Genomic DNA, 20478 nt, shown 5'->3' with positions numbered 1-20478 from the left:
TATCTGAACTGAAACAAGTGAGATAAGAAATCTGCCCAGGCACATATGAGAACTGTTTGGTCTCTTGAGGATTTTGCTGACTGAAACAGTAAGGTTGGGTGATTGGATTTTTGGAAAAGAATATTAGATATCTGTTGGGAAAGACAATTGACATGATAGAGAATCAGTTGAAGGTTAGGCAATGTGAATAATTTACTGCTTATGGTAGTATGGTTGGTTTAACTTAACCATTACCTAATTCCTAATCATTCTTTCCAGTATTTTAATGATTGCAGTGCTGCTACTTAAACTCCCATTCCAAACACATTTTTTGTAGCTGAGTATTGATTGAAAGCAAAAAATCCCGGATCTAAAGAGTGTATGAATGGCTGGTGGTGATTTTCCTGCCTCTTCTGTAGGATCCAAGGATGCAAGTGATCAAATCCCACGAGGGGATAAAACTAATCACTCCAGGACATTCTTAGATACAGAAGGATTAGTAGTCCCTAAGCTGACAAAGCCAGTGCCTCCTGCAGCAGCTATGGCAGCAGAGGGAGTGTCAATGAAGCGTCCTCGAGGTCGGCCAGCTGGGTCAAAAAACAAGCCAAAACCACCCATCATCATCACTCGTGATAGTGCAAACGCCCTTCGTGCGCATGCCATGGAGATTGGAAATGGATGCGATATTTGCGAGAGTTTAGCAAACTTCGCGAGGAGGAGACAGCGAGGCATCTACATACTAAGTGGAACGGGGTGTGTGATGAATGTTACTCTGAGGCAACCTTCCACTTCTGGTGCCATTGTGACACTCCATGGAAGATTTGAAATTCTTTCACTTTTGGGTTCCATTTTACCTCCTCCAGCACCACCTGGTGTAACTGGTCTTACAATCTATCTAGCAGGGCCTCAAGGTCAAGTTGTTGGTGGAGGTGTTGTAGGTGCTCTGATAGCTTCAGGTTCTGTGGTGATCATGGCTGCCTCTTTCATGAATGCGACATTTGATCGATTGCCTCTGGATGATGATGAAGTCGCTGCTGCTGCTGCTGCTGCACATAACCAACATCATTTGAACAATCCTCAATATCACAACCTTCACCATGTCGACTTGTACGGGATACCACAGAACTTGGTTAACAATGGAGGTTTGCCCTCTGAGGTTTATGCTTGGGTTCCTGGACGCCAACTTACCAAAGGCTAGTCAGCTTCACTAGGAAGCTTAGAACTGTCACGATTTCTTTATCCTACTGGGAACTGGGAAGTCTGTTTCAGTTCATCTAGTCCCACAAAATATTTGGCTTGGGATATAAGCAACTGGTTACACATCAAATTTGATTCTCCTTTCTGTTCGAAACTGAGTGCTTCACTGGCATCAACTAGTCTATGCTTTTGTTCACCATGAATTCTAGAATCTTGTTTTCACATTTTACCTCCATGGGTACCTGCTTGCGTTTCTATTGTTTTCAGTTCAGAGTTCTTTATACACCACATTTAGAATATATGACTATCACTATTGCCTCTTTTGGAATAAAAATGCCTACAAAAATTAAGTCACATACATTTAGTCATTTTGTATGAAGATCTGAAGGAGTAGGAGTTGGAATCCACCTCTTTTCATTTCTCTCCTTCACATATTAAAAAAAAGGGTCCTCTCCTCTCTTAGTTCTGATAAGAAAAATTGAGGTGGGTCATAAATTTGAATCTTTCTATGGTATATGTAATAGTCACCAGACATTAAAATAAAACTATCAATGCCCCAAAAAAATAAAATTTCAGAGGTAGGCTACCAATGGGCCTCTCTTCTAATACAGGATGGAGATGGGTGCGAGAAGCATAGATCTCTTCTGTGACGGATAGATGATCTGAACCCGATATGAAGTCCACATAACCTTCCAAGTCTATAATAATAAGTCTTTTGAATTAATGTTGTCGGCAAACACATGTCGGTTTTGCTTTAATGCAAATTTTTTTTAACAAATAAATAAAATCACAGAAAGATGTATTGATACTTGGCTGATATTGGAGAAAAAACCTTTCTTGGTTCCCAATCTGACTTCAACGTACGTAAATTCAAAAGTTGAATGGAAATTTATCCAGTTCATTTCTTTATTAGAAAATGGATCATAGAAATGAACCATTCATTTTCTTGTAGATGTATGACATATGTCCAAACATCATATCAAATGGTTGAAATATATTTATAAGTTACAAAAAACTTGTGATTAAATTTAAAAAAATAACTTGATTTGTAAATGGATTTCAAACTTTTAATATGATATTAGAATAATTGTCAGACATCTATAAGAAAATCCACAATTTTCTTGTCAGAAATGGGCTGGATATCAGTCCTTATGATTCGATTATTCAAATGACTCAATGTAAATTCTTGAAAAGTAAAGATATGTTTTTTTTTTCCCTTCATGAAACGCATAAAGGCAGGCATTTTCCTCTTTTTTTTTTTCTCGATCCAAAAGAGCCCTTCTCCAGTGTCGGCGTCTTTCAGAATTAATAGAGCTGCTGTGATAGGTGATCAGCTTGTATCTTTCTTATGTTCTAATCTATTCTGAGTGCTTTCAAAGGGTTGTCTTTCCAAAGGTGATAATTTGTCGCCAACTTGACCTTCTTCAAACGTGCTCCGCAGAAGCGTAGTTCACTGGATACAACATTCCAAAGCTTTTAAAGGTAATAGACCAACCACCTCATTTTCTGCTCTTATTTTATGAACTGGATAGTCTCACCACCGTGCATATACTCTAGAGTGTAGACCCTCACTTAAGTGTACAATTTGTTTTGATGGGTTCTGATTGTCATCTAATTTCGTTATGATTTCATGTATGTTGGGTTTCTTCTTTTGTTTGAGTTCTCTTCCCCGCACCCCCTTCTTTCTATGATTATACTCTGTTGAACTGGGTCCATCGAATGCTGCTTGTTCATCAGTGCAAGCATTGGATTGAGGTTTTATTAGTTCTTCTCTGTTTAATTCTCTATAATGGTTTATGCATACACAAATTGTGGATGAAGGGAAAGAACAAGTTTTGGAATTTTAAATTTTATTATGGTTACTCCAATTAGAGTTTAGGCTTTACTATTTTATTTGCAGAAGGTATGAAATCTTCGTTGGAATGCTTAATCAGTTTCTGAACCTTAAAAGATGATCAGAAATGTGGAGACCTAGGGTTTGGGTATGGGATAGCATCCTTTCCTAATTTTAAATGCAATTTCACATTAATTTCTACAAAAAGTGGCATCCCCAAAATGAGTCTCTCTAAATATCCGGTTTCCTTACTTGCACTCTGTTAATTTAGAACGCTGCAACTTCCAAGATGCTATCCTCAAGCCAGCGTAACTAGATTGAGTAAATGACAACCCAGGAGACACCAGTTTTATCATTTGCCACTTGTTCTTGGCTTGCATTCTCCGGTGAGACAAATCATAGGCTCATTAGATGAATTCCTATTGATTTTAGTTGATAGTATGTACCTAGTTAGCAGTTGTTTCAGTGAATTAAGAAAATATTTCCTTTGAGGTATGGATAACTGTTTTCTCTGTCCAGGTATGAAGCCAAAATCCCTAGGTCAAGCTCCTCTACAGATAAAGATTGTTTAATTACTTTAAATTGGACAAACCATTAGGGGATCCTTCTAAATCATGAGTCAGGCATAACCAGAACTCTCATGTAATCCTTTAGAAAGTTTAAAAGCATAGATATCCGAACACGCTTTACAACCTCTACCGCATGGACAAACAGAAATTTCTCCCGTCAACTCATCTATCTATTTCAGGTACCTTGGTTCCTTGCTTCACTTCTTCTAGAATTTTCTTCCAAACTTCCTAATGGCTTTTGGCTTAAGTTCCCATAGCGACTGAATCGAATCCACAAGTCACTTGCATAGAATTTCTTTCGTTGTCAGCTGCTTCTCACATTGACTTTGCTACATATGTGCCGCTTGTTTACAACACTTGCTCTCTTTGGTTATCAACCATTAGAAACTGGCTTGATGTAATTCCATTTTTGTATTGAAGTGTCAATTTTTGACAATAACCAGCACTTCTCTTGTTCTCATGTGAATTTAGTACCACAGGAAGCTCAAGTAGGGCTTCATCAATACATATTCAATGTTTCAACTTTAGTATTAATTGACTGTATTACATTCACTTGAGCTCGTATTCTGTCTCTTCAAACCATTTGGCATTTGTACATGTAATACCTAGTTTCTACGTAGTTGTTACTTGTTAGTTTCTTACTATAACTAGTTCATATATAATTAGATTGTCATCTTTTGTAACTAGTTAGGATCATCTTATGGGTCACCTACTACTTAGGTAATTCCTATTCTTGGTTTCCATTTAGAAGTTGTTTCTATTTTCGAGAAGTAATATTAGTTTAGGATTAGATTTCATTTTATTTATTTTCTATTTTGCAGAGAGATTCTTTTCCAAGCTGGTGTAAGTATTTACTGTTTTTCAATAAAACTAGAGGCTGCTACAATATTCCACGTGATTTGATGAAGTTAAAAGAAAGCCTGGCTTCATGCTCGGTTGCTGTGTGATTTGGTGAGGATGAGAGCACTGCTGGTTGGTGAGAGACTGATCAAGGCTGTAGATGAGAAGCCTAGGTCATGTCCTTTCTTCTCTTCCCTATCAAAATTCTTTTCTGGTTCTGGGTAGAGGAAAACTTTCAGATTTATTCCTGGTTGAAAGATTGTTTGTTTTGATCTTGAGGATATTCTGGAGCTTTCTATTTTGTGCTGTTCATCTGTGAGACTGCCACAGGTCAATTGGTCACTGTTTGAGTCTTCTAATTACTAGTTGTGAAGTCACTGCAAGTGAACCATCTGACCATCAGGTTAAGGTTCATTTTAGAAGTGTTATTCCATTATCCATATACTTCCATCAACTGCAGTGTTGGAATTATCTGAATGGCCTTTTGGTTACTCCTGATAGGTTTTTGTTGCCACTCCTAGGTTTTGACTGCTGAAACAGTGCTGGTCTTCCATGGTAGAGTTCTGAATCAAAATTTTTCCTTTGATTTGTGATTCGTATTCATATGTCATGTATCAGATCTGCTTTACCTCTCTGTGATTGAAGAAATTCTGTTGTTCCCTAATTTTGTTTATATGTTGCATGCAAGATTTCCCTGCCTCAGTAGTTGTTAAATAAATACTTCTAAAAACCTCCTTGGTTAAAACTAAATATACATAATATGCTGGTTGATATGTAGTGTGCTTCCACTGGTCTACTTAATTTCACATTGGATTCTTTGGGTTTGATGTATGTCACCCCAACTATCTAGTGGATGATCTGTTGTATATTTGATGCTGACTGCATAATAGTGAAATTACCGCTGAATTACTAAATCTGAAACCTGGTTACTGTTTTGCTGATTGTACTATCTCTCCATCCTACCTTGGGAGAGGGTTAATTTTGGTGTTTAAACTGCTGGTTATTTGAGTCATCAAATTCAGCGGGTTGGATCCTGAATTTTATGGTGATGTTAGATTGTATCCACCACACCACAATCTCTCTGGAGGTCTTTCTGTTTTGCCTGTCCTTTGTAATTTAATTTAATTTTTTTTGGGAGTGCATCATTTTCAGACTAGTTATGGCTGGTTGATAGGTTCAATATTTTGTACTTATTCAACACTCAGTCCCTCACCCTCTCTCTCTTTGATATTTTTACCAGCCTACAGGAGAAAAATTATGAACAATGAAAATTGAAAAGGAATTTTCATAATTGATTTTTTTCTTTTTTAGTTGAAGCCAAAGCTGATGTCTTGTTTTTATTTTTCATGGTATTGCAGCAGGAATTTGGGATTATCCACCTGCACCTTACTACTCCAACTGGAAGCTCTGTAGATGCAGAATCCTATTTAGATGCTTCTTTAGGATTTTCTTCCCATTTTGTTGCTTTAGATACATCACTGCTGAAAGGATAAAATTTTTCATCACAAATTCTGGACTTATTCAATCAATGGATGTTCTGGAGTTGGCCAGTGGTGGATGAATGCCCTTAGTTGTGTGTAGATGAAGCAGAATAATAATAACATGTCTAGTGATCACTCATCTTCTGGGGACAAAATGAGGAAATCAGAAAATAAAAAGTTCCACTACAATCGAGAGGTAATCCCTGGGAGTGAACTTTGGACAGATGGACTCCTTTGTGCTTTTGAGTATGTTCATAGTCATAGGAAGACAAATCGGAGAAAATCTGGTTCGAAAGGCCAGTCAGCACAACAAATTAGGGATTTGAATAAGCATTTACCAAGGAACAGATCGGCTGATGCTTCAACTCTAAACATGAACAGGAGCGACTTGTTAGAGCCTGCTCCGTTGGTTGATTTTGGAGCCAATGAAACTTTTCCTTTTGATGACTACAAAGATAGCGAGAACTATCATTCAGGTCGTTATCATATCATGGATAGATATCCAGAAAATCATTGGATACCAATAGGGTGGTCTAGAATTTATGAGCTTGTCCAAACAGTGCAAGCAGATTCAACCTGGGCCTTACAGCCAAAGACAGCGCAAGCAGATGCAACCTGTGTCTTAACGCCAACTGGGTTCACAGATGATGAAGATGATCTGACTGTTGCAGATGTAGCAGCTCCTTACTGGGAACGACCTGCTGGGCCTATATGGTGGTGTCATGTTGCTGCAGGTCACAAATCCGTTGACACATGGCTGAGTAATGCTCAATGGTTACATCCTGCCATAAGTACTGCGTTGAGAGATGAAAGCCGGCTGATTAGTGAGCGTATGAAGCACCTTTTTTATGAGGTATATTGCTTCTTTTATCTTTTAACCTGTCAATTTGATCATTAGAATTTATCCAGGGAGTATTTGGATTTAGTTTTAGATGGTCTGTTAATGGAATGAAAAAAAGTTTGTGGATGTTCTACATGTTCAAAATTATGGTTGGTTTGACATAGGTTCTGCACAACCAAGTATGGCTTTTAACTCTTGGTGTTGCTTAATGGCATCTCATGGGTTGGCTCATGATAATAGTTTTATTCATTCAGGTACCTGTCAGGGTTGCAGGAGGCCTACTATTTGAGCTATTGGGTCAATCAGTTGGTGATCCTACTATTGATCAGGATGACATCCCAGTTGTACTTAGATCTTGGCAAGCACAAAACTTTCTGATAACTGCGTTGCATATAAAAGGATCTGCATCACATATAAATGTATTAGGAATCACTGAAGTTCAGGTTTGTTCTTGCTACTTGTGAATTTTGTTATGTTCAATTTGCCTGTGAATTTTTGTTTTCCGTGTTCTTCCTTGGTTCTCTGCTTGTTATTTGATGGTGTGATTTGCTTCAGGAACTTCTTGCTGCTGGTGGGGTAAATGCGCCGAGAACTGTTCATGAAGTAATAGCACATCTGGCTTGCAGCCTCTCTCGATGGGATGATAGGTGGTAAAACTGTTCATGTCAATCTTATTTCCCTAGTTCTGGATTTCAGAAATATTTTACAAAGCAGTGGAACTTTTGTCGAAACTTGGAACATTCATGGTGCAAGTTTCTGTGAAGGGTTTCAAGGCCCAAATGACTAGGTCTTGAAAGTTCTAGGAAACCTTATTTTAGGCCTTCAAAAAGTAACAAAACCCTTGGATCTGCTAATATGACCTATTGTACACAAAATTTAGTACCAGAACAGATTGTAAAACAACTTAAATATGCATTAGGACTGATTCAACATAAAATTATAAATTATTTCATAATTATCAATTTTTTTTAACATCAGTTCATACAAAGAGTCAAAGATATGGTTGTCAAGAATGCAAGGAAGTCACCCTTTTGCTCATCTTGGAGTCCTTTTAGCATGTTGAGTTCTGCATGATCAAAACCACTAGAATGTTGCTACAACAGCCCAAGCAAGTTTTCCCCTATCTTTGTGAAAATTAATTTGGGGAGAAGTAACATACCTTTAACTTTGAATATTGTACCAATCTTCCGCTAACACAGCAAATTGTCACTTCCAATGCATTCCTCTACAGCACAACCACTTGTTCCACTCTTATGTGATTTGAACAAAATCACAATACAGTTTTCTCAAGATTAGCTGTCGAATCTTGAAATAAGTGAAACCAACAAAATGGTTCAAATCTTTTGATACATGGTTTATTTTAAAGCTAACTTGTCATTTTGCTTGAAACTTTGATTAAACGACTCATATCTTTGACCAGTCATGCTATTTCTTTTGGGATATTCTCAAAATTTTTGAATTTTAAAATCTTGTGAAAATTTCGAACTATGCTTGTGACCCAAACTAATTGAAGAAGTATTATTTTTTTGTGAATATGCCCATATTTGTGAGTATTAGGATAGTCCTTTTGTTTTTGTCTTTCATCTTTTGTTATGTACATGTGGTATGTAGATTACTAGAACTACTAGCATATCCTCAAAATGATGGCAACCCTGTAAACTTATGAGGTGTGACTTTTTGCTAAAGGTGTGGTAACCTGAATGTCTAAAACCAGAAGCCTGTTTCAGATATGATTTCATATGAGCTATATTTCATAGAATCTTTCTTGAGCTTCTTGTTTATGATTCTATGTCAAAACTTGGCAAACATGAAGTAATATTCTCTAATTATATCTATATCTATATTTTTTTTATTTTAGATTATTTCGCAAATCAATATTTGGGGAGGCTGATGAAGTGGAGCTAAAATTTATGAACAGGTGCACAGACTAATGTTTTGGTGTATGTATGGAGGTGATTTCATTTGGCAGTGATTCTTTATTGTATATCATCTACATTTAAAGTAGACTAATTTTCACTTCTGATTAGGAGAAACCATGAGGACTTGAATCTTTTCGGTATAATTCTAAACCAAGAAATCAGACGGTTATCAAGACAGGTATGATGGCTGCCTGCTACTATGAAAATCACCTTGCTTTCCTTAGAAACCAGTATGAGCCCCCTCTCCACCCTGGGTTTGGATCCTCTCTCTTTGGAGGGGCTCGTCCAGTGAGTTTCCAACGAGTGATAAGATTCAGCTGTGTTATATTCTAACCCAAGGGCTAGGATAAATCCAATGAGTGTCCATGGATTAGAATATTACACATGACACTAAGGCAGAAACCTATAACTCATTGGGCACTCGTTGGGAGATTGTCTCCAAGGAGAGGAGCCAAATACCTCCACCCACTTTCACTTCTTCTTTTTTTCAATATTAATTTCTGGGATCAATTTTTATGTTTGAAGTATAAGGAGAGTGGTGCAAAGGAATCAGGTCCTCCCAACTAGAGAGCAGGCTTATTAAGTAAACAAAATACTGTGTCAAACTAGAAGGCCCACCAATAACTTGGATTCAGTTACTAGATAGTCTGCCTGGAAATCAGCCTATCTTGGATCAACTGTTCAGTTAAGATTCCAATATGAGGACCCATGTTGGTACATCCATCTTCATTGGACAGCATGAGCCCATCCAGTGCCATTAGTCTATTCATCTTGTACTATCAATTATCAAAGATAGCTAGTGAACCTAGAGCAGAAGCTTCACTTATTGATTTATGTCTGAAAAGACCCCGGTTATCTCCTCTGAAACCTCCAGCGACTCAGGTCATCTTCCTTGAGAATACCAGCAAATTAGCCTCACCACACACTGGAATCTACTGGAGTGAATGCTAAAATTGGATCGCAATTAACACATGAACAAACGAATGGAATTACTAAAATGAATCTGGGAATTTCCCTTACAACTCACCCTACGGTGCCCTCCCTAACACAAAACTAGTGAACTCACCCCAATTCACTACCGCAAGCAAGCTTGCCCTAAACACCTAACTCATTTTCCTCCCCCTCTCTTATTATAGTTTCATGCTATATAACCCTCTCAAGGACTCCTACGAACTCTTTCCAGGTGACCCTCCCACATGGATTATTTCAATACCCAAAATTACCCCTGTTCCAGAATCTACTGTTGATGTCTTAACTACTTCCTCCCTAAAGTCTCACCTTGCTCTCAAGGTGAATTTGCACCTGCAACCTCTGAAACTGCCGTATGGTCATCCTACTCATGTACCAGCAACACCTAGAGCTATTTGTAAGGGCATTGATTGGTTTTAGAGTAGGGTGCGTCACAACGGAAGTGTAGGCCCTTATCCATCTTCGCTTTGAGTTCCTTAGGCGACAACCATCGAGAGCGTTGGTTTTGGGCAGAAGAAGTCACTGCTGCCTGAGACAAGGTTGGAGAAGACGAAGGACTGTGGACGAGGTTGGAGAAGACGAAGGACTGTGGACGAGGTTGGAGAAGATGAAGGGCTGGTGGTGGTCAAATTATCCTGTGGTTGGTTCGGACTGGTCGACCCCACTGGTTTAACTCCAACTCCATTAAGGTTTTTGGTTGCTGGGCTAGTCTTCGGTCCATTTGCAGTCACTGAATTTACATTGACAACCCGCTGGGCCAATGCATGGGCTGTAGTGATGGGCTGCACAAGTCTTGATCAGTGTAGCCCTTTAAGAGCCTAGTTCCTTGCTTCCACCTCCTGGGCCAACTCCATGACTTGAATCAACCCGTCGGGTTTGAAAAGGCGAACGTTGGCCCAAATATCATCTGCCAGACCCGAGAGGAAAGCTCCATGGAATCAGTCATCGTCTCAACACCCTGCCGCTGCAGTGAGGGTTTCAAATTGCTCTCTGAGACCGCCGACGGTGCCGTTTAGGCGAGCCAAAACAACTCACTTGAGCTTCTTTCAATTCTTCCCAAGAGGACATCGATGCTTGCAGTTCTTGGAATCGTAACCAGCCAAGAGTAGGGCCATCAAGACACAGCGTCGCCGTCCTAAGGATCTCTTCGCCTTCCAGCCCGTAGATGTGAAAGTACTTCTCAGCTTTAGCAATCCAGCCCCAAGGGTCCTCACCAGCAAAAATCATCATCTCCAATTACCAGGGTGAGAAGTCCTGCGTTGGTCAGCCCCTTCGAGATTAATCGGATCTTCACCACTTCATCTCCCAGCGTTCACACTTACCAGAGGTGGAGTTTTTGATGCTCTTTCTTGTGTCACTTCCAGTGTTGGCAAATGAATCTCAAGAGCCTTCCCATGCATCAGGTAGGTCCTCAGTTCAGATCTGAATTCATTGTTACTCTGCTGCTCCTCCAATTGTTGATTTATGAGCTCGAACCTGGAATCCATCACAACAAATTGGATCTGGATCTCTCTCACTGTCTTCTCCAATTCTTCCATTCTTGCTTCCATCCTCCCTCTTGTCATACCCTGGGATCTGAACCGCTTTGATACCATGCGGATAAGACCCCGATTATCTCTTCTGAAACCTCCAGCGACTCAGGTCATCTTCCCTGAGAATACCAGCAAATTAGCCTCACCACACGCTGGAATCTACCGGAATGAATGCTAAAATTGGATCGCAATTAACACTCGAACAAACGAATGGAATTACTAAAATGTATCTAGGAATTTCTCTTAAAACTCACCCTAGGTTGCCCTCCCTGACACAAAACCAGTGAACTCACCCCAGTTCACTACCACAAGCAAGCTTGCCCAAAACACCTAATTCATTTTCCTCCCCTCTCTAATTACAGTTTCACGCTATATAACCCTCTCAAGGACTCCTACAAACACTCTTTCCATGTGACCCTCCCACATGGATTATTTCAATACCCAAAATTACCCTGTTCCAAAACCTACTATTGATGTCTTAACAATGTCACTTGCCCTGGAGCCCTTGAGAAGCTATGCAATTAGGTCCTGTTGTTCTCTGCACAAGGGTAACGTTGGTTCTGAAGAAAACGAAATTAAATGGCTGATAAGGAAAGTGATTGGAGGAGGAAGGAAGAAGAGGATGAAATGGCCATTCTGAATGTCTCAGTCATAGTTTGGACATTATGAAAGTCTTTTATGCCACATCGGCAATTAGCAGACAGATGTTAATGGTATGGGTGTGATAGAAAGACCTACCAAGCTGCAGAGCCTGTCAGTAATTTTCCAAAGTACATGGGATGTAACAGTGATGTCACCAAAGTGCAAGTGGGGTATTCATAATTATCCCTATTTCTTTTTCTGTTCCCAGTCAAGTCTTTAATAGCTCTAGGACTCCCATATAAGGCTGATTAGGATCTCTTTAAGTACCGCACTTGATGGGTGATAAAAGCAGATTACTTTACGTTATGCTGGGGAAGCAAATTCTTGTGTGATCTTCTTCTTCTTCCATGGAGAAGCTACTGGTTGTGTTTGAAGTCCAGTGGTAAGCCCCTTGGGTGCTAGCTGATTAAGAGTTCCGGTTCCTATTGCTGACTATGGAACCAGTCTTCACCTTTATCTGCCATTACAGGCCTGCTGCCTTGGTAGGAGATTATCATCCCCATCCGCTTTCATTCCCCCTGAATTTCTCTCTCTTGAAAATGAGAACCTTCCATTGATTTGTCAGACTTGCAACCCCAGATCTGAGAATCCAGACACCAGTTTTTAACCAAATTTCATACCCGGCCCCTCCACAGTAGTCCTCACGCTGGATCCAGATTTGAAGCGTATCTATCCTACATTCTATCAAAACAGCACCTATTATTGAATTCTAAAATTTCAAGAACTGACCATCTGGATTTTATATCGTTCATCATCTGTCAATCAGATCCCTTCCAAATTTTCGTGATCATTACCATTCAGACACCTTGGTTCAACCAAGTTCCACCTCTATTCACCCATCAGATCTCAAGATTCATTAAGTTGTGATAAGCCTACCACTTCCTATCATAAGACTTTCAGATTGGAGACACCGTCCCAATTTGTCATCTACTAGACTCCCTTCAAGCTGTCATTCAAAAAAACTTACCAGGACCCCATTGGATATCCCTCATTTTTAGCCCTAGATACCCTATAACCGAAATTTCAACACTCCCTTAATTTTCGATCCAATTTGAGTTGGTTTTGAGCAGATCTTGGTCCTCAATCCAATTGAACTTGCGTAACTGGATCATGCTACTGACCTGAGGAAGTAATGTTAGGGGTATCATCATTAGGCCCGATTCAATAAACTGGTTGCAACTGGTCCATAAATTTAAGTCTGGATCAACCAATAACTAACTCGTCTGGTCTAAGGGTCTAAGGAAGTTGTAACTAGTAAGTTGGTCTTTGTTTGGCCCGGGGCCCGGTTAGACTGATGGTGTCCTGTTTGTTGGCCTGAATGAGCCTAATAACCAATCAAACCTAATAACCAAATGATTGACTACTTATTTATAGCTCCTCCCTCTTTTATGCTTTGCTAGTTCTCATGTGGAACTAAAACTGAATCCTTTTTGTTCCTTTAAGTAGAATAAGTTGAACTCGCAATACTTTGAGAGGGTGAATCAGTGTCTTTTAAACCATTTTGCTTTTGCAAGGAATTAAATGAGTCAAGTAAATTATGTTAGCAAAGACATGGAAAATAGTTGTGCAACAAGACATATACCATGTTTCACCTAAATCTTTTGATAGAGAATAGCATGCTAGTGATTCCCAAATATTTGAACTACAAGCTTATATTGATTTCATGGCTATACATGATCTTTTGATAAAGAGAAGCATTAACCTCTTGAGAATTGAGATGGGATCATGAAGTTCCGTAATGTCAGGTGATTCGAGTTAAATGGTCCCTGCATGCTAGGGAGGAGATTGTCTTTGAGCTTCTCAAACATTTGAGAGGGACTGCAGCTAAGAACTTGTTAGAGGATATAAGACGGAGTACAAGGGAAATGATTGGGGAGCAAGAAGCAGTACGTGGCCGATTATTTACAATTCAAGACGTGATGCAGAGCACTGTTCGTGCTTGGCTGCAGGTGCGTGCATGCAAACAAACATATGCAACACAAACACATCAAATGCACCTACTTGAGGATCTGATGCAAAGTTCATTTATGTCTTCTCTTGCATTTGACATTATGAGTTCTTTACTTGTTCTGTTGATGTTACTTTCAGGACAGAAGCCTCCGTGTTTCACATAATTTGGGCGTTTTCGGAGGGTGTGGCCTTGTTCTTTCTATCATCACTGGGCTCTTTGGGATCAATGTAGACGGGATCCCCGGAGCTTCTAATACACCCTATGCATTTGGTTTGTTTGCAGCGTTACTCTTCCTGCTAGGAATTGTACTAATTGGAGTTGGATTAATATTCCTCGGGTTGAAAGTGCCTGTAACTGAAGAACAGGTTGAAGTGAGAAAGTTAGAGCTAGAAGAGCTGGTTAAGATGTTTCAGCATGAGGCAGAGACTCATGCACAGGTCCGCCAAGATTACTCCAGAAGGAACTTGTCCCCAACTGCTGGAGATACGCCCGAAGATGGAACACACTATGTACGTATTGGCTAACAGCATTGAAAAACCAAAAGCTATTCAGCAGTAGCCATTTTGGTTCCTTGTCTAGTATGGCAGTCACTGACATCATGATATTATTCTGTGGTTTCCTCGAAAGAGAGTTGTTCTTGAGCATTGTTAACAGCAATTTGACAAATATTCCATGGAATACAATTTCCAGAGATTAACGACTTTTGTTACTTCTTGTTTGGGAACTCCCCCATAAGAAAATGACAGTTTTGTGCTGTTTGATTAACTTCTGTTATGAGCTACGAGAAGTCTGTGTTCACGTTCCTAAGATTTTATACATGTCTCAGATTGAAGATATTTGTGCTAACAGATTTTCTGTCTCCAACAGGTAAATCAAGATGGGTCGGGTTTAGAAGAACTTTAACAGGTTAGGGTTTGGATTTGGAATTCTCAAATCCTGGTAGGGTTGGGTAGAATCTTAGTTTAGGGGTTTAGTCTGGCCCCACTCAATCCGGCCGATGACACCCGTAAGTTATCTCCATGTTAATTCTCAATGTCACTCACCGATATCATCCTATGATACATATCAATATCGGTATTCCGCACAAAAAAAGAAAAAAAAAAAAAAAGAAAAACGAGAAAGAAAGAAAAAAAGAAAGAAAAAAAGAAAGAAAAAAAGAAAAAGAAGAAGAAAGTCCATGAATCGGGACTCGGGAGTGAGTGACAATGCTGAGTTTACCTCTGGTGCCATGTGGCGATTTATTGGACGAATTGTGGCAGCAGGATGGCCGTTGGCTATAGCTTAGGCACCGTTCTTTCGGACTCTTCCAACGGTGAATCGCATCCCTGTCATCAGCGTGACATGCTTCTCCGAAGCCCAGAGCGCCGTCTTTTAACGCCTTGCGAGTTGCGAGTTCTATGAATCGGATGTTGCAGGCTTGCCTCTTCTCTCCTTCCCGCTTTAAGGTAAGAACAACAAGGACAAACACCTCCGATTTTCTGATCCAACGTTTGCATCGTTATAGTTTTATCTGATTTGATTTGGTGTTTTGACTTCCTAAGGTCCCATTAGCTTTGTTGGTTGGAGCCCATGGACGGTAATTCTCTCCTACGACCCTCCTCGATTATTCCTTAAATTTTTTCTTTTCCATATTTTCTTTGCTTGTGAATCTATTGTCAGTCACTTTGCAAGGATCAGGATTCCTTTATTGTGATTTGTTCGTTATGAGCTATTACTATCATGTTAGGTCCTTCACGGGGTATGCGAGATTGGAGTTGATCAGGTTGGGTGTCAATTATTCCGGTTACTATTGATTGTTAGTTGGTTTCAGGATCAGAGAATAACAGTTACGAGTCAACTCTATTGATTTTAGTTTATTACCCGCCTGAGAATCGGGTTTCTTTATTTGTTCTCTGTTAATCGAAAGAAATGCAAGAGGAAACACCCCAGTTAAAAGTTTCTCTCCTGGATTTAGAGTGGTGGCCGTAGTGATTCAAGATACTTAAGGATGATTACCATCTGTTTTAATTCGGATAGTGCCCAGCTTAGAGAAATAGTGTACTCGCCACAAGCAGATACCGGAACATAACTTTTTTTTTGAATCCCTTAACTAGTAAGTCTAGTAATTTTCAGCGTTAGGTGCATCAGGAACTGAATGCAAATGTCTGCTAGTGCTGTGTGATCTGGTTATTTCTTTAACAAAATGATACTTTTATAGGGTGACCATACAACGAACAGTGATGATGAAGCTGAATGTTGGGCTGTGAACAAACAATATATTGGCAACCCTTGTGTAATTGAAATGAGGATGCTGAGACAGATTGTTGCTAAAACTAGAAAACATAAAATGGGGAATAAACAAATTAAAACTAATTTAGGAGTAGCTCACTACACGAAAAGTTGCGACAAAGTCGTTTGAGGCGGGACACACATGCATGACAGTGGCCTTTGAGCACTATAGCATGGAGGGGTGATTTGATTCCGATTGAAGGAATCAAAAAAGCCAGGGGTGGCCCCTGGTTTTAGTTAGGCTCTATTTATGTTCTTCTTGTAATAAAATATCTAGTTTGGAACTATTAAAACATATTAATTTATTATCCCTTTACTTACTGTAACTCTGTAACAGTTATATCCCTTCTTTTGCTCCTTTTTATGTTCATTTTTCCTTTTTCTTGTCCTGCTTTCCTCCACTTATTGTTTGACCTAAGTGTTATATACAGCTCAAGTTCTCAAGCAACCCTGATACTTCACAACCATGTGAAAGAGTCATCAAGTAGGAACTCTTATTTTGCGTCTAGAACATTTTGTACAGCCAAAGGTGTGCATCACTTCCATTGTCTGAAATAGTATTATACCAGCTTTCCCTCCAGCTTCATCGTGATTTATGTCTCTTTTTAAATGTTACTTGAAACTAACATTACAGAATTGATATCCTCATGTCTTACTTTAATCCTGCAACCTGATTTACACAGTTGAATCTAAAAATTGAAGGGTTATGTATTTTCTTTGCTTAGGATTATATGTTTTCAACTTGTGGAACAATCTTCAATTAGTAACACAGTAAATTAAGCTAGTGTGTCCACTGATAGAGCAAAGATATGCTTTCTTACAATGCCAGCCTTTCCTGCAACATAGGTATGCTTTATCATTCTTGGATGAAAATGTCTCCTAAGCATATGAACATGAAGAAGACTTTGACACTTGATCACCTGAAGTTGGGAAATTACACCTGTATGATGCAATCTATTGCAGTGGTATCAACCTGTCAGGAGCTGGTGGTTTCTTCTGTATAACTCATTCTGTTGGCTTTAAGTGTAATCATAACCCAGATAAGATGATGCCTGGTGGAAATCAATTCCTGTCTGTCCTGCAGAGAAGATTTCCAATGCCAAAGTCAGAAGTATCTGACAGTAATATGCTTTCTTGTCCTTTTTTCCTCTTTTTTTTTTTTTAATAAAAATAAACTCTTTATAATTTGAGTTTGCTGCTTTTTTTATTCTTTCTGAACAAAAAATAGAAAATGTTCTCTGTTTTTTCACCTAAAAGCTCAAATTGTTAGGGAAGGGTAGTTTCACTGCTATGCATCAACACTATTTCCACATGTGCATTTCATTGGAGTCAATGCTAAACCTCTCTTTTATGATTCTATGCTTGCTTGGCCAAAGAAAAAAGATTCTATGTTTGCTACTGGTTCACCTAAAATCTCTGATGGAATTCTGTCCTCTCATTGGTTGCTCTGTTTCCTGTTCAATTTAAAAATGTACTGCTATATGTGCACTGCTTTAGTTCGGTGCTGGTATGCTATTATAGAATCAATCTAAGTGAGTTTTCAGGGGGAACGGAAACAATCTTGCAAGTTTATTTTGATGAAAGTGCATGTATGGACTAGGCACTGTTTGTCTTATACTCTTATCTGATACAGCTTCTTGCAATGTTAGATCTATCAACAAAGAAGTGTGTACCATGTAACACAAAGGATCTCAGGTCCATGACCAAACAAGCAGCTGAAGAGCTAATTCCTAAGGTTTATTTTGGAGTTCCATTTGTGTATATGCTTTCTTTGTGTTTAAGTTAATATATTATAATTTTTTCTTTCTTTTTTTTCTTCTTTTTTTCACTTATTAGGTACCTGGGTGGGGCCTGTTAAATGAAGGTGGTACCTTGAAGCTTAACCGTTCATGGAAGGTGAAGACTTTCACTAAAGGTTTGGAGTTATTTCAGGCTGTAGCTGATATTGCTGAAGCAGAAGGTATTTAACTTTTGCTTCACCTTTCTAATTTCTCATCGTTCTTTAGCAACCTTCAGATTAAGGGTTCTATGCATCTAGTATCAGCGTATCTGCTTTAGGTGGGAATGGTGAACTGTAAGTTTATATTACATGACGGTGAATTATTTAGGTTTTCAGATTGTAGAAAAGCTTTAGAATAGATTCCTATGGATCAGTTCTTTCCAGTAAAGGCCTTTGATTATGAGCCTGGATGGTTTGAAGGCTCTATGGTGATGAGTGACATTAAAGTGGGTGGGGTTGAGTTGGTGATGAATTATCTTTTCAGGTGAAGTGCTCATTGACAAATAGCTGACCCCGTTTAGTTGGGAAAAGGATTATTTGAGTTAAGCTGAGATAACTCATCATTGCTAAATGAAATCCAAAACATTTATATTTAGTTGAAGCCATACAGTATGTTTCTTCATGAGTTGTAGATCATGCGGATCAATGTCTCTAGGTAATTTGCTTCCTTAATATATTAATTCTTATCCCCTCAGCAATTTATATTGTTTATCAGAGAGGAATATTCATGCCTGTATTATTTTCAGTAATAAAGCAAGGCTTGATCACTTGTAAAGGAGCTGCAGAAAGTGTTTTCTTCCTTTTCCTGTTCATAGTTGTCATATATGGTTATGGTCCATTGGTCCACTCAGTTGAAATAAAACATATTAAGGCTATGGAGTTTGCACTCTTAAGTTAGACAGGCAGAAGTTTGGAATGTAACTTTAGGTCATAGTCATAGAATGCGTTTTACATCTATTTAGGCATGTCTTTGTTGGGTTTTAAAGGCTTTTGCAATGTGTTTCTTGGGTTTGATGTTTTACTTCTTTTGGATGATACAAATGGATATTTGTTACATGCAATATTGGTAACCAACAAGTCTGTGTTCAAATGCAGGTCATCATCCTGATCTTCATCTGGTTGGATGGAACAATGTTACAATTGAAATATGGACACATGCAGTTGGTAAGCAAAGCTGTTAATCAAGTCGTCCTCTGTCTGTGTTCTGGTACTGATCATGGTCTACTTTTTCCATAGGTGGACTTACTGAGAATGATTTCATACTTGCCTCCAAAATCAGTGCCCTTGACCTCGATCACCTTCTAAGACGAAAAGCCGCTGCTCCTTAGCCATCTTGTTGCAATTTGTGACGAGAAGGTCTTGTCTTGTTTTATGATATCCAGAGATGACAATTACTTTACTAGTTTGAAACCTACTTTTCTTTTATGTTGCATTTGTTTGTGATGAAATTCTAGACGTGTTCTCAGGGTAATCTCTTGCTGCTTGTGCTCCACCCGCTTCACTTGTTTTCCCTTCATTCCACATGACATCCCTCTTGTTGAGTTCATATCAGCTCTCCCTATGTTCTCCCTTGATGGTTCTTCATCACACAATAAGAGTGAGATTCACTTGTGATACCGACAGAATGAATCATAGTGAGATTCTCAGTAGATTCCATGTGAGTCCCACCCTTATTGTATGGTAAATAAACAACAGGAAGCACCTAGTGGAGAGGTGATTTAGACTCCCCTCCCTCCACCTCCGTTACGGGCAACCACTTGTCACTGTCGTGAGTGCCAGCACCCTTGCGCTGCATTGAGCAAGCACCCTGTACAAATTTAGAGATTTGCTTGTGTGAGCCTCAAAGTTTTCTCGGGGAGGTGTACTTTAAGTGGATTCAAAGGGAACCCCTGTGCTGCAAAGTGACAAGTCTACCATGTGCAGACTGATCTACACAAACCATTAATGTAGCTTGGTTGATACAGGAAAGAGAGCAAAGAATGAATCGTGGAATGCACGAACGAACGGTGGAGTATTCAATCAGAGAAATTGTGCAAGCCCTAATGATGTGAATGGGATGAAAAAGCAAAACGCCCCAAAATTTTCAGTTTCATTTGGCAAATAAGCAAGCCGCAAATGAACCTGCAACAACATTTTGGGAGAGGGGAAAGACATCCGCAAACACCACTAAAAAATCACAAAGAGCCTTAAAAGAAGTAAAAACACCGAACATATGCTTAAAATTGCAGGTTTGGATTGCCTAATAGTTTTTCATTAAGAGGTGCTAAATGTTACCGTTTGAGCAATTCTTAGCCTTGATTGTCTTACAATGAGAGAAATTATTTGTGGTGGGTGATTCAAGTCATTTCCGATAATATGCCATTGGGAGCATTGAATCTGTGAGAGGTGTTAATCCCGTGAGCAAATTTTTTTTTTTTTAGGTATCTGAGGTTCATTCGGGCCAGCATATGCGCACCTCGATTACATTTTGAGGGGGGCTTTGTGGTTCACAAGGGTCGAACTCATGACCTCTCAGCAATTCTTAGCCTTAATTTGTCTCACATGTTAGAAATTTTTTTATGTGGTGGGTGATTTTTGATAGACTTATTTTTTATAATTTAATTAATCAAAAAGATGTGTAAAGATGTGTCGAAGGGATCTCTTCACCTAGTTGTATGGTCTTTTATTTATTTATTT

General features: G+C 39.1%; 3 protein-coding genes across 9 annotated transcripts; all 3 read left to right on the top strand.

Moving 5' to 3' along the window:
* Positions 1-352: 352 nt before the first annotated feature.
* Positions 353-1177, top strand: LOC149026078 (Putative AT-hook DNA-binding family protein). Its single transcript, XM_089146320.1, has one exon. It carries the CDS (start codon positions 365-367, stop codon positions 1175-1177), a length of 813 nt encoding a protein of 270 aa, XP_089002446.1. The 5' UTR covers positions 353-364.
* Positions 1178-2417: 1240 nt separating this feature from the next.
* LOC149026077 (uncharacterized) lies at positions 2418-14917 on the top strand. 7 transcript variants are annotated; one of them, XM_089146310.1, is made up of 11 exons: positions 2446-2658; positions 4401-4822; positions 4921-4974; positions 5778-6753; positions 6996-7184; positions 7297-7388; positions 8600-8659; positions 8769-8838; positions 13549-13752; positions 13892-14263; positions 14622-14917. In XM_089146310.1, exons 4-11 carry the CDS (start codon positions 6001-6003, stop codon positions 14655-14657), a joined length of 1776 nt encoding a protein of 591 aa, XP_089002436.1. In that variant the 5' UTR covers positions 2446-2658; positions 4401-4822; positions 4921-4974; positions 5778-6000; the 3' UTR covers positions 14658-14917. The 7 variants fall into 7 exon arrangements, with proteins under 7 accessions (XP_089002440.1, XP_089002436.1, XP_089002437.1 ...); XM_089146314.1 differs by lacking the exons at positions 4401-4822; positions 4921-4974 and having other exon boundaries at positions 2418-2502; XM_089146311.1 differs by lacking the exons at positions 4401-4822; positions 4921-4974 and having other exon boundaries at positions 5781-6753.
* A 50-nt stretch (positions 14918-14967) lies between these two features.
* Positions 14968-20150, top strand: LOC149026076 (Transcriptional coactivator/pterin dehydratase). The gene is made up of 7 exons (XM_089146317.1): positions 14968-15199; positions 15296-15330; positions 16454-16551; positions 17672-17757; positions 17859-17982; positions 18898-18966; positions 19039-20150. Exons 1-7 carry the CDS (start codon positions 15152-15154, stop codon positions 19128-19130), a joined length of 552 nt encoding a protein of 183 aa, XP_089002443.1. The 5' UTR covers positions 14968-15151; the 3' UTR covers positions 19131-20150.
* The last annotated feature ends 328 nt before the right edge of the window (positions 20151-20478 follow it).

Source organism: Hakea prostrata, chromosome 2 (assembly GCF_041222555.1).
Source record: "Hakea prostrata isolate BN-2017 chromosome 2, UWA_Hpros_2, whole genome shotgun sequence".
In the NCBI taxonomy this organism is placed as follows: domain Eukaryota; kingdom Viridiplantae; phylum Streptophyta; class Magnoliopsida; order Proteales; family Proteaceae; genus Hakea; species Hakea prostrata.
Note: the sequence above shows the minus strand (reverse complement) of the source record. Positions and strands in the feature narration are given on the sequence as shown.

Coding starts and splice junctions, on each gene's coding strand:
- LOC149026078 (XM_089146320.1), top strand. CDS start 365: ATGGCTGGTGGTGATTTTCCTGCCTCTTCTGTAGGATCCAAGGATGCA.
- LOC149026077 (XM_089146314.1), top strand. CDS start 6,001: ATGAAGCAGAATAATAATAACATGTCTAGTGATCACTCATCTTCTGGG. Junction 6,754..6,995: donor TGAAGCACCTTTTTTATGAG/GTATATTGCTTC, acceptor TTATTCATTCAG/GTACCTGTCAGGGTTGCAGG. Junction 8,839..13,548: donor TCAGACGGTTATCAAGACAG/GTATGATGGCTG, acceptor CCGTAATGTCAG/GTGATTCGAGTTAAATGGTC.
- LOC149026076 (XM_089146317.1), top strand. CDS start 15,152: ATGAATCGGATGTTGCAGGCTTGCCTCTTCTCTCCTTCCCGCTTTAAG. Junction 17,758..17,858: donor CTGAAGAGCTAATTCCTAAG/GTTTATTTTGGA, acceptor TTCACTTATTAG/GTACCTGGGTGGGGCCTGTT. Junction 17,983..18,897: donor TGATATTGCTGAAGCAGAAG/GTATTTAACTTT, acceptor GTTCAAATGCAG/GTCATCATCCTGATCTTCAT.